We start from the raw sequence: 13,317 nt of genomic DNA on the forward strand, positions 1-13,317 counted from the left end.
CTGGAAATTGATCCTTTTTTAATTTGACCACAGATCTGTTTTTAAAGGTTCACATCCTTGCTTGAAAGCATATCCCAGGTCTCCTTCTGGCAGAGTTGGCATGCAGGCTAATACCTCCATGGGCAAGGAAGCAGAGAGCTCCAGACCCACCAGCCTCAATGGCATCTTAAACAACATAAAATCTTGGAGAGAAGGAAAGGAGGGAAGACAAGAATGAAAGGAATGTGTGCTTTTCTGGGAGAAAGAAGCACTTTCTAAGTGCAGCAATTCCTGGTCACACTGACCACAAAACACAGGGCAGTTCGATGAGACTGCCTAGGAACACACAGATTTCACAAAAAATTGGAAAAAGTTACTCTAACAACACCCAGGTCTGAGCATCTGCACAAGACTTGTGATAGAAGCCAAGCAGTGAGTACAGGTTGGGTATTAGGAAAATCTCCTCCAAAAGAGTGGTTGGACACTGGCACAGCTGCCCAGGGAAGTGGTGGGGTCACCGTCCCTGGAGGTGTTGAAGGAATGGGGAGATGTGGCACTGAGGGACGTGGCTGGAGGCATGGTGGGGGTGGGCTGACAGTCGGACCTGGTGATCTTAGAGGTCTTTTCCAACCTGAATGATTCTATGATTCAGCATAGCCGCAACATCTGTGGTTGACTGTGTGTGTATATTACAGACAGACATCCAGTTTTCTTTGAAGTCTGCAAATTAGGACGAGCCCATCAAGCCTCCTGGGAGGCTTCCCTTGCGGTTACTTGCCACGTTATAAAATGCACATTCTACTTTCAGGCTGAAATTTATGGACTTCAGCTTCCAACTGCTGGATGCTTCCTGCTTTTCCTAGCAAAACCAAGGAGGAGTCAAGAAACTGAGCTTTGTCCACATGAAATTGAATAGAAAAATCATGAAAATGTTTTCTTTTCATCTTTTATAACTTAAGTAGACTGGGTTTCTTGTGTGTCTCACAGATTTATCAGCCCACAAATCAATCTGATAACTCTTCTCTGAAACCTTTCCAATCTTTTGTTAAGCTCGTTTTCAAATCTAAATCTCAAAACGGATCTCACAGCCACTAACAGTCAGCAGCACCCCCTCCCTTAGGATATTCCTCAGAGTGTGACCAAGTCAACACTTCTCTGACTCAGCCCAGTTCCCACATGGTTTTTGCAGGGCTGGTGCTCCCTTTGTGTTGTGCACCTTCAATTTTCTTCTTGTTATTCATATTATGCTGAGAGAGAGGAGGGCACAGCCATCAGACTGAGATCTGCTCTCTAATAGGAGGCCTGCAGTCGGACTTTTTATTCTACTGCCTATTCTCAATGGCAATCCCATTGAAGGGAGCACAACCTTACCTCTAACATGGACACAAGGCCGTAACTTTTGGAGCCCTGAGTGCCTTAGGAAAAGACCATCTTGACTTTAAACCAAGCACCTCAGGACACAGGCTGTCTTGGCATTCCCTACAAACCCTTCTGTCCTGCTGGGAGCAGGGTGAGGGACCCCAGATGCATCAAAATTAGTGTAATTGGTGAAACTGCTGTGTCAACCTTAGGGCAATTCATTATGATAAAAGTGACAAAAAGCAGCAGGAGGGCGTCACACAGTGAAGGACTGGATTGGATGAATGAGCAATAGATAGGCCTATTTTCCTCCTCTGTTTTATGCCTGTGAGATGAGGTTTGGAGGCATTCTTAGGAAGCCCACGTGCTTCCCCCACACATCTCCACAGCACTAGGTTTTGTCAGTCTGCTTAAACATGACCAGCAGTCCTAAGGACAGCTGCTGGGTGCCTTGCTCCTTCCATTCAGTCAGTGATTATATGAAGTTATCTTCCTCCCAGACTCTCCCATCTCTACTTTTTAAATACTCAAATGTGACCTCCCTCTCTATCCCACCTCTACCTTTTCAGCACTGAGAGAGCAAGAATAAAGGCAGGACAGTGCATCAGGTCTTCCAAGCATCTTCCTTGCAGGCACTGAGCTACCGCCCTATGACACAGGCTGCTCCCTCAAATGTGCTGGTCCACCCCATCTTTAGACTCACCATGGGTACAGGCATCCTATTCTTCCACTCTTAGATTACAGAGGCCGAATTTCTATGTCAGGTCCTGACCTGGGACTCAACAACCAGTGAAAGTCACACTGTGCAGACGGAGAGGTTGCTGATGTAAATGCAATAAAACTGTGCTAGACACTGCATCAGTCCCAAGGAGGGAACCAAAGCCTTGGAAGCCCCAGGCAGCACCTCCTGCAATGCTCCCTGGCAGTTTGATGGGGAACTGGGTAGGACCACGTAGCTCCAGGCTTTGGAATGCCAGGAGACATCAGGCCCTTTGCACAGCTTCTTGTTCATGATCTGTCTATGCATTTGTAATGCTGCCAAAAGCAATCTGCCCCTGGTTTTGCACCTAGCCCCTTGTCTCCTTCACCTGCCAGCCCTGCAAGCTCAGCCTTTCACTCCTTGCCTGTCCGTGGGTCAGGGCTATTGAGATCCCGGTATAATCAAAGGGCCTCCGTTCCTCCTCTGGATTAGCTGGAAGAGTCAGGTTACAGGCAGCAAAACCACTATCTCTGATCACTTTAATACCACTAACCCATGTCATGTCAGACAGAGTCAACATTTGCTCTGGAAAACACGACAGAGAGAGAGCAAAGCCAACCCGACCCACAGCCTCTCCCCAGCAGCACTTTGAAATTACCCTGGGGAAAAAAGAGGTGAACAGCTGGGAGTTTTCCAGCATCTCCTTGGAGCCCTTCTGACAGATCTCGGTCCCTGAAGTGTCAGGTTACTGGATGGGGAACTGCTTTTATTATAAGAGGGTCAGTGGGGAATTCTGGCATTTTCAATTACCCGCTCGCAGGAGCGGCTGTGATCTGGGGTCAGGATTAACTGCGTGACCTCCAGCTGAAGACGGAGTGGTAGGGAAATGCAGCATGATGCTGCAAGGCACCAGCGAGTCCAGAGGCCAAGGGACAGGGCAGAAAATGGGGAGATGGGGAGAAAGTTGCTCACTCTGGTGAGACCAAAGGGCGATGCTGTGCGGCAAGGAGGATGTGCTGTGATCAGTCATGGAGCACGGGCTTCCCCGAGCCTGAAGTCATGGGGCCTGGTGACATCTAGGCTGGGATCCAGGCTCCACAGTGCCTGAAAAAAAAGTTGGAGAGAAAGGCACAGAGCAGCACTCTGGGCAGCTCAGACACACATGCCTGCCTCTCTGTGGGACAGAGATTACATCCGAGGATGATCCTCTTTGAGAGTGCAGAAATAGCCTCAAGTCCTGTCCTTGTGCATGACTGGGAAACTTCCAGGAGGTCAGGCAGGTTGGATATTAGGAAAAACTTCTCGGAAAGAGTGGTCAGCAGTGGCACAGGCTGCCCAGGGATGTGGGGGAGTCACTGTCCCTGGAGGTGTTCAAGGATTGTGGAGGTGTGGGACTGAGGGATGTGGTCAGTGAGCATGGTGAGGGTGGGCTGGGGTTGGACTGGATGATCTTAGGGGTCTTTTCCAACCTTAATGATTTCACAGTCCTAAAGGGGACAGGGTGAAAAGTCAGGACAACTCACTCTGCAACTCCACAGACCTGAGTGTCTTGCACCAGCATCCCACTCATGGGGAATATAACCCAGACCAGCACTCCCTGCTTGCCCTGAGATGTCCCAGGCCCACATGGTTCCCAGCAGTAACTGCCTTCTTACCACCCTGAGCATCAGTCCACCTATCCTCAGTGCAGTTCCTGCTGCTGACACCAAGGTTCCAGTTCCTGGCTCAGGCCTCAGCTAAATCAACCTAGATTTGATGTAGGTTGCAGCCTTGAAAGCAGCTCCTAACGCCACAAGCCCAGCCACGTGGCTCAGGCAGAAGGCTTTTGGTGTCTTTATGCTCTTTGTTTAACCAAGTTTGCAGCCTTCTCTTGCACACTGCCAACCTACCCATGGAGAAGGGCTGGACTTTGTTCTCAGCATGGAGAGGAGATGCTCCACTGGCACTCAGGAGAACCTCAGCATCCAGATACAGCTAAGGGAGTGAGCTTGGGGTCGCCCAGCACCAGGTTTGTCCCCACCTTCACATGGAAATCTCATCTGTTCCAGATCAAGGCATCAGCTCAGGGCTGGCAAGAAGCAAGAAAGCTGGCAGAAGCCACACCTTCAACTCGTTCCCCAAATTTTCAATAACGTGCTATTTTCCTAGAAAGTGCCTAATGGCAACCTAAAATGTTCTTAGAGATATACCCATTTTGGAAACTGCAAACGTGAAAAATGGACCAGAGCAATTTTTCCTGATAAAAGCTTGGAAGAAGGATGCCTGCTGCAGTGCATCCCCTTCCACCCAATGGCTCTGGCTGATCTGAGGCTCCACCAGGCTGCCTTCGGCTGTGCACTGGGAAATTCTGGAGCTATCAGGATTATTTTATCGCTGTTCCAACACCGTGCCCCTGCCATTTTTGTTCGTGGCACCTCTCCCTGGGTCTCTGCAGCTTCACATACCTGCTTCTGGCAGCTCCACCTGCCCAAACGCTGGCACTCGGTGCCTCGTGCGCAAGCAAGGCGATTAGCACTGCAGATCGTTTGCCAAGTGCAGCAGTAAAGATAAATCACCCCTCCTGAACACATAAGCAAAAGGTGAGCACCTGAGCCACTCGGTTGGCTCACACACAGCAGGGACAGCAGTGCCCTGCAGGGAGGAAGGGAGGAGTTGATTCACTGAAGGGGATTTTCCACTCGCATCTATCACGGGTGGTTTTTTGTCTTCCACACAGAGTCAGCTCCAGATGCTCTGAAAAAGGTTTCTGAAGCCCCAGGCTGGTGTGGGAAAAAATGATCCTCAAACTCAAGAAGTAATTTATGCAACAGGGAAATCTGGAAGTCAGCAGGTGGAGGAGCCCACAGAGCTGGTAGTGGGAGAAGAGCATCTGCTAGGAAAGCTTGAGCCATGCAGCTTATACCCTGCCTTGCCAGCATCCCCCTAACTGCCCACCACACAAGCAGAAAGAGGAGTCCTGAAGTGCCAGCAGCTGGCAAACCTCCTGCCATCTGGGAGCCCTGGCTCCAGGCAGTCTCCAACGCGCAGAGCAGAGGGGATTTGGGCATGGCTGGGGCTCTCCCAGGTGCTCATGGCCAGCTGCTGCAGAGCCCTCAGCCAGTCCAAGGTATGCAGCAAGGCAGTAAGCTGGGACATCAGGTCTGCCACAGAAGAAGACCTCAGAAGTAACCCTATAGTAGCTCAGCAGATGTATTCCTGCTTCACATTCCTGCCCTCACACAGGCACAAAGGCTTCTGCTCTGGCTTCCCCACCCAAAGTCCATCACTAGCCAGTCTGTACCACCTGCTTTTGTCTTGTTTTAATAGCACTTCTCTCTTTTTGGTGTCCCTCCATCCTACTACACCCAATTACAGCAATTGTATCCCCCTCACCAAGATGAAACACACAATGCCTTTTCAGTCTCCACTCTTGAACATGGGCTCTCCTGTGTCCTGTTCACCTGACCAGCCTTTCTATGTACCTAACACCAGCACAGCTCAGCTCTCTTGAATGCAGGCAGCCAGAAGTACGTGCAACGACCATATGAATCACAGAACCCTTAAGGTTGGAAAAGACCTCTAAGGTCATCCAGTCCAAGTTTCACCCAGCTTTTTCAAATGGTAATGAGACTTCAGTGCAGCTGGTGAACCTACCTTACTGGATACAGTCCAGTCTTGCACATGATCCTTTTTTCATGAGGTGTTATATGGAGTTGTCTCCTTTTCATGGTTTACCCTTGGGTCCTACTCAGCTGTCTCCAACATTTGGTCCCAGTGGCACCAAAACAGCATCTTGATGTCTAAAGTAAAGGCTGGATGCCTTTCTCAAAGATGCTTCAGTCAAACACAGGGCTGAATGTGAGGTTAACAGGTAGACAGGGTAATCTATAACACCTCTGGGCCTGAACATCTGAATCTCAGTGTAATGCAGGACAGCATCCACAAATCACAGCTTGGGAGATCCAGGCTGGACATGAGAAAAAGTTTCCACCCCAAGAGGGTTGTGCAGCCCTAGGACAGGTTATTGGAGATGTGGGGAGATCTCTGCCTTGGTGATTACCAAGAATTATCCAGTCAAAGCCATATCTGTCCTGACTGCTGGTCGCAGTCCTGCCGCAGCTGGGTGGTTGGATGAGAGAAGCAAGATGCTGGGGTGCTACAGTCTCCTGGCTTTTATATTTACACGGGAACATAAAAAGAAACAGACTCATTTTAAGAGCTGAAAGGCTCATTCCAGCTCTCAGAAGTGATTTCTGCACATGCTTTCCTAGGTTGTTGTTTCAGACAGAGAAATCTCTTCCAAGCTGCAGCCAGTTCAGGGCAAAGCCAGGAGGAGAAGCTCATGAACCATGGCTACAAGGGAATTTTACACCTTAATGGTGTCTGGCATGAACCTAGAGCACAGGTGTGAGCTGTACATCTCCCAAGCCAAAGGACTTGTGTCATAACATACATCATCAGAGTAAGTTATCAGCAGCCTCAGAAACAGAGGAGATGGGTCATTCAACTTCTGCTGCAGATGCTTCTCCTTATCAGTTTATTGGGAATGAATATCTGTTTCCTATGCCACATATGAGCTGGTGTCACACTGTATTACCCATCCCAGTGTCTGTTTATAGCTCATTTGGGCTCTGTTTGCAGCCAAGAGCCTGGAACAAATCCTCCCTTCTTATTCTGCGTGACACAAGAATCCCTCACAAAAGGGACACGTTCCCAAAAATCCGGGTGTTCTTGTTTCCCCAGACACTCAGAGGTCCTGAAGTGGTGTAATCTGCAAATCTGTTCTTCCTCCTCCCTTCCCAGTGAGCAGCAGCCACATATCAAGAACCACACCAAGATCTGCTCTTCCCATTCACTGTTTTAAACTTCCCTGCCCAAGGAGCCCTTTCCTTTCCCCAGTTTCCCAGGCACTCAGCTCACCCACAGCACAAACGGAGACCAAAAATCCTCCCAGCACCAAGATTATCCCCCTCACCAACCCTCCCCACCGAATGCCACAAATTAGCAAGCAGGAGCGGTGTGTTGTCACAAAGTGAGAGGGTTGACACATGGCATGGTTCTCAATTAGTCAAGTGTCATTATCCCAAGCGTTGGGCCATGCTCAGCTCCTTGACCCCTGGCTTTTCTCCTGCTCCTTCCCTCCTGGGATGCTGGCATGCCTCTCAGCTCCCCTCTCAGCTCACCCTCCTGGCACAGATCTCTGGTTCTGGAATGGCTGAGAAAAGGGTTTTGTGGCTTTTTTTTTTTTGTAGCACCCTATATCTGCATGGCACGTTTGTTTTCTTTTAGGCATCAAGGTCTTGTAAGACAGCGGTGGCTGGAAAGACCTGGACAGAGCTGTAGGAGAGAGGTACCATGTGGCTGCTGGGTGCAACAGGCAGGAAAGCAGAGGATGAGCCATTGGGAAAAACACAGCTTAGGGAGTCACGAAGGAGTCTGCTGAGAGGAGCAAAGAGAAAATACAACCTGGCCTTAAAGGAAATGGGATCATACAGGTTTGCTGGAATGGGTAAATCCGTTGAGTTAGTTGACTGGAGAGCAGGGATGTGGTGGAAAGGGCTCTTCCAAGCTCTTAATTTCTTTGTTCTGATGCTGGTCCTTCATAATTTTCTGGTCTGGTCTGCTAATGAAGGTGGTAAGGGTGAATCTAATCTTAGTCACAACTGTCTGAAGAACAGTTAAAGGGTGGAAGCAAGCTCTTCTCATCAGGGATAGATGACGTGACAAGGGGAATGAGCCACACATACAGGCTAGAAATCATGAAAGGCATCTTCTCAGGAGGGTGACATAGCCCTGGGAGAAGATTAACAGAGAGATGGAGTTTTCCAGGACTCAGAAAAGGCCACAGACAAAGAAATATCTCTGTACAGCAATAGATCACAGCTTGATGGCTGAGCCCATGAAAACAACAGCAAGGTTATGCTTGGGACTGGAAACCCAAACATAGGTCTTGCAGAGAGGCACCCATGGAAGCAGAACCTTAAGGGACCAAGATCAGAGAGACCACCAAGGATGTTAAGAGCTCCCAGCACAGCCAAGTGAGGCTGCACAGTCCCTGGATGTGTAAAGCAAACAGTGAGCAAACAGTCCAGAAAGAAAAGCAGTTCGTTTGTAGCAGCGCTTCTACCAGCTACAATATCTAATTAACACAAAATATGAAAGTGCTCACAAAGAGCTAAAGGGAGAGCCACGTTCTGGAAAATCGTAGCACAACAAAGGTCTAATTGCCTCTTATTTTCCTTTGAGAGAAGCTACCCACTGTGTCTCTACATGAGGAGGAATATCCTACTAACACAGGACAACAGCAAAAGATGTGGTTGATGTCGACTGTTAGTGAAATCCAGACCAGAAATAAGGTGTGTATTTTAAATGATGGCATTAATTAATCACTGGAGAGGGATATGAAAGTGATGAACTGTCTTTCAGAGGGAGATTTTTTCAGAGGCTCTGGCACAGTCTGCCCAGAGAAGTTGTGGATGTCCCATCCCTGGAGGTGCCTGAGGCCATGGATGGGCCCTGGGCAGCTTGAGCTGGTGGGGGGCACCCAGCCCATGGCAGGACTTGGAACTGGGTCAGCTTTAAGGTCCCCTTCAACGTTAAGGCATTCTGGGATTTTGTGATTCTCTGGGAGAACTGGAAGGTGAACAGTGTGTTACCTTCTTTGATCTCGATTTGATTTGATTTAGGGTCAACTGTCCTCATGCTGTCGCAGACACCAGCTGCACTCCTCCGGTCACACTCAGTAGCTGCACTCTGGTCATTCTACACAGATCACTTTCCCACTCTCTCGTAGCATCCTTTCTCTGGGATGCTGAAGAATTTATGATATTTGAAGGTTAAAGACGCTGCTGGATTTCAGTACAATCACAGAAGAGCCTGAGCTGGAAACTCAAACCCTTTGGCTGAGAGCCGTGTCCCAGTGCTCCCTGAGCTCCTGCAGCTCAGGGCTGTGCCCACTGCCCTCTGCTGAGGATCCTTTCCCTAACACCCACCTGACACAGCTCCACGCTGCAGCCACCAGCTCCCAGGCTCAGCGTCCCACTCCCTCCATGCACTCTCCTCCCAGTACAACACCCTCCATTCTCCTGTCCCAGCTCTGCCTTTGTGTGTGCAGCTTCTGTTACCAACTGCTAATGATCTACACCAAGGCTGCCAGGCAGTGTAAGCTGAAGAATTCAGAACCTCTAATTACAGAGGAATTAGCAAGCAGACAGTTACTGTTCAGTGCTAATGAATAGATACATTAAGGGAGACATCACACAGGCTGAGAAGTGTGAGTCCTGATAATGAAGGAGTATCAAACAAGGAGGAGGATGATCAGGGGACTGCAAGAGGATTCGCCTTCAACTCAGCTCTCTGCTTTTCACCAAGATGGTTCACAGGTGACCGAAAAATTTCTGCAAGTTGCCTCTCTCAGCACTGTGTGTGCCCAACCAAGCGATGCCCATCTGCACCACCACTTTACCAACAGCCAATGCCACCACTTGTACCTGCAGCAAGCACCACAGCCTCCAGGCAATGCAGTGCAACAGTGCACGCCCATCCCATTTAGTCCTGAAGGTCTTGCCGTGTCCAGGAACCCTGGGGAACATTCACAGTCCTTGCACACAGTCTGCAGTGTTCAGACTGACCGCTTGCTTGCCTCCTCACACCATATTGGTGTGCTTCCACCGTGCAATAGGATTAAGCTCAGGCCTGGCCCCAAGAGGTGCTCCAGCTCCAGATGGCTTCCAGGCAGGACAGGCAGAGCAGGGTCTCCAGGCCACCCAGCCACTAGCACAGCTGCCACCTGCAGCTCTCCTAGGACAGAGCACTGCCAGCAACCCCAACACATCTCTTTCCTCGTTATAACTGGGGGGGAACAGCCCCCTGGGCCAGCACAGAAGCTAGCAACCCAAAGGGAAACCACTACAGCTCTGATACGTTGTCCTCTTCACCAAGTAGAGCAGAGAGAGGCTCGTGAGCACGGCAGGTGGCTTGCAGCAGTAAAGGACCTGGAGCAGCTTTCCAGGCAGCAACCCTGTACAGCTGGCTCGCAGCCTCCCATCTCTACAGCTTTCCTCTGTTTTCAGGGCCTGTTCTGGTGCTTGGGCCAGAGGCTACGCTTTCTCTGCAGTTGGAGCAGAGACAACAGCTTGTGTCAAAACACTCGAGCTGGTATTACCTTCTCTCCTCAGGAACCAGGAGCACCAACAGGGGCTGTGAGCAGCAGCGCGAGCTGCTGCTGTGTCTGCAACGCTGCCAGCAAGCAGGATTAAAGGCACCTATGGTGCATGTGCCTGCTGGCACAAAAAAATGGTTACGGGTCCAATCCAGAGGGAAATGCTGAGACACCAGAGCACAGTGACATGAGCTGGTCTGCTGTGCTGGCTGAACTGCCAGCTCTGTCTTGGGGCACACTGAAATAGGGGATATTTTTCGTATTTGAGGCTTGGGATTCCCTCTGGTTGAGCTTCTACACAGGAGGGAAACCTCTACGTGGGCAGATAGTGACAGGACAAGGGGGAATGTTTTAAAACTGAAAGAGGGGAAATTTAGGTTAGATGTCAGGAGGAAATTCTTGGTACTCAGAGACTGTCCAGAGAGCTGAGGGTGCCCCATCTGTGGCTCAAGGCCAGGCTGGATGGGGCCCTGGGCAGCCTGACACAGGAGTGGAACCAGCCCATGGTAAGGGCTGGAGTTGGAGGCCCTTTAAGTTCCCTTCCAACCCAACCGTTCTGTGATCCTATGATTTGTCCCTGAATTGCCAAGCCACTGCACCTGCTTACCACCAAACAAGAAACACCACGCCACATCTCACCCCACTCTGCCTCCCCTTCAACCCCTGCTCATTTCACAGAGCTTCATCCAGCAGACGGTTTCAGACCCTAACCCCCACCTCCCCTTCCCACATGGGTCTGACTGCAGACAGGGCCTCTTACCAGCCTGGTTGGTGGTGATATTCACTGATGCAAACTGCGGGGAGAAGGGGCTCTGGTCGGTGACCCCATTCACTGCCTGGATCTCGAAGGTGTACTGCGTGTGGGCCAGCAGGTCGCTGATGTAGATGCGAGGCTCCGTCAGGCCCAGCTGGCGTGGGGCAAACTGCACGTTGTCCCCACAGCGTGTGCATGCCCCACGGCCCGACCCGCAGCTCTTGCAGATGATGTTGTACACCAGATCCTCTCGACCCCCCGAGTCTCGTGGTGGGGTCCACTCCAGCATCAGGGAGGTTTCGTTCACGCTGGAGATCACGGCCTGGGGGGCAGATGGGATGGCTATGGAGGGAATAGAGAGAAAGGTGTAAGAACGAGGGCTCTGCTCGTCGCTGTGGGAACTCATCCCCAGCAAGGACTCGCCCTGTGCTGAGCCCAGCTGCTTCTCTTGCTTGACCTTGACAAGCTTGAGAAGTGGGTCGGTGTGAACAGAGCGGGGTTCAGCAATGAAGATGCATCCCTCCTATGAAGGGTTGAGGGATCTTGGCCTGCTCAGGCTGCAGAAGGGAAGACTCCAGGGAGACCTCACTGTGGCATTCCAGTCCTTAAAGGAGCTTATCAACAGGAGGGAGATCGTCTTTTTACTTGGTCTGATAGCGATAGGTCACAAGGGAACGGTTTTAAACTGATTTAGATTTAGATATTAGGAAGAATAGGATGCTAATTATGGAGTCCAGGCTGCCCAGAGAGCTGCATGTCCCATGCCTAGTGGTACCCAAGGCCAGGTCGGATGGAGCCCTGGGCAGCCTGATGTGGTAGGGGGCAACCAGCCCAGAGCAGGGGATGTAGATGGCTTTATGGTCCCTTCCAACCCAAGCCATTCTGTGACTCTCTTGGTGTCACAGGGATGCGTGCAGGAAGCTGAACAGCCAAAGGCAGGAGTGGGAACCAAACCTACCTTCTTAACTCAGCCCTGTCCCTGCTAATTTGACCACACAGCATCCATGACAAGATTCACCTGACATTTTTTTTGTATTTCTTCTGATTCCTGGCCCTTGCACTAAACTCCTGAGTGCCTACACCCAGGCCTCCACATCCAGGTGCAGCCCCGCAGCCCAGAGCTGCACAGGCCTCCACTGAATCACCCCAACAGCTTTGGCTGATGTATGCCTTCTTCCCCAGCTCTGTGCCACCCCTCCCCAGTTGCCTGGAGCTCACATACTGGTGCATGGCATGTCGACAGGGTCAGCATCTGCCCGGTAATATCCATTTCGGCACACACAGTTCGTGGCCCCTTCCGAAGTCGTCCGGCTGTTAATTGGACAATGGACGCATCCTTCATCCCCTTGGCTGGCCTTGAAGGTCCCTGATGGGCAGCCTGGAAGAGAACCAAGAGCAGCGGTGAGTTGTGAGGAAGGAGGGCTGGCAAGGATGCCCAGAGCTTGGCAGTGCTGCTGGAAAATGCACTTCGGGGCCTTGCAGCATCCAAAGCCAAAACCTGACAACTTGAAATTAGCAAGTGGAGGAAGAGCAGCTGGTCTGAAGGCCCTGAAAAGGCAGGCTGAGATGGGGTCCCTTGTTGCGCTCCCAACCATGAATGCAGAAACAGGGTCCACCCAGCAAGTGTTAGGACTGCAAAGGGGACTCTTATCTGCTACCATGGAAGAAGTTCAGAGTGGCTGTACCATGCCAGACCAAAGGTCCACAGTCTCCCAGAGAGGATGGCATGGAGCTGGACTGCTTATTTTCTAGTAAAGCCTTTTAGGGTGGAGATCCTTCCTCCTGCTGGAGCTGGAACTGACCTCTACAAAGCAGGGCTGACCCTTCCTAAGAATTTTACAGTCATGCAAGAGCCTCCATTAGTTTCTTCTTGCTTATGTCACTGTTTATCATGCCATCACCACGCTCAGAGCTCAGCCACTCCAGCAGCAGCGTGCTGGGGTCTAGCCACTCACCAACGAGGATGCATCATTAGCAACAGCCACTCAAACAACATGTGTTCAGCCAGACATGATGTGCTCAGGAGAGCACGTGGTGCCTTGCAGCGGATGGGCAGTCAAGGCTGGACCCCAATTTGAAATACAGTAATAACAGATATGGTGCATATGGCTAAAAATACCATTGCAAAGCCGACAGCAACAGAAGGCCCTTTCCAACTCAGCAGAGCACCAGTGCCAAAGCAAAAGCTCAGGTACAACCATTTATCAGCATGGCACTTGGTGACTACTCCTCGTTGTGACTTTCCGCCACTGTTAATTTCTTGTGCAGCATGAAGTGCCGGGGGGGGTGGCAGGTGGTTTCTGCACTGAAATGAGTTAAATAAACTTCGATTTTAGTTCACCATTGAGGCTTTCAGGGATGAGGCAGAGCAGAAAAACAGCCCAG

At 50.7% G+C, this 13,317-nt stretch overlaps 1 protein-coding gene across 2 annotated transcripts in view; it reads right to left on the bottom strand.

The window, feature by feature from the left end:
• Positions 1-13,317, bottom strand: part of EPHB2 (EPH receptor B2) — a 95,972-nt gene that overhangs the window by 21,185 nt on the left and 61,470 nt on the right. For both annotated transcript variants that reach the window (XM_065738201.1, XM_065738202.1), the window contains exons 4-5: positions 12,155-12,310; positions 10,939-11,274 (exon numbers count right to left, since the gene is read on the bottom strand). In XM_065738201.1, the coding sequence (XP_065594273.1) occupies positions 10,939-11,274; positions 12,155-12,310 (492 nt within the window). The remainder of the gene's footprint in view (positions 1-10,938; positions 11,275-12,154; positions 12,311-13,317) is intronic.

The sequence above is a fragment of the Cyrtonyx montezumae genome, unplaced genomic scaffold, assembly GCF_038088225.1.
Source record: "Cyrtonyx montezumae isolate F1298 unplaced genomic scaffold, pur_monq_1.0 scaffold_21, whole genome shotgun sequence".
NCBI lineage: Eukaryota > Metazoa > Chordata > Aves > Galliformes > Odontophoridae > Cyrtonyx > Cyrtonyx montezumae.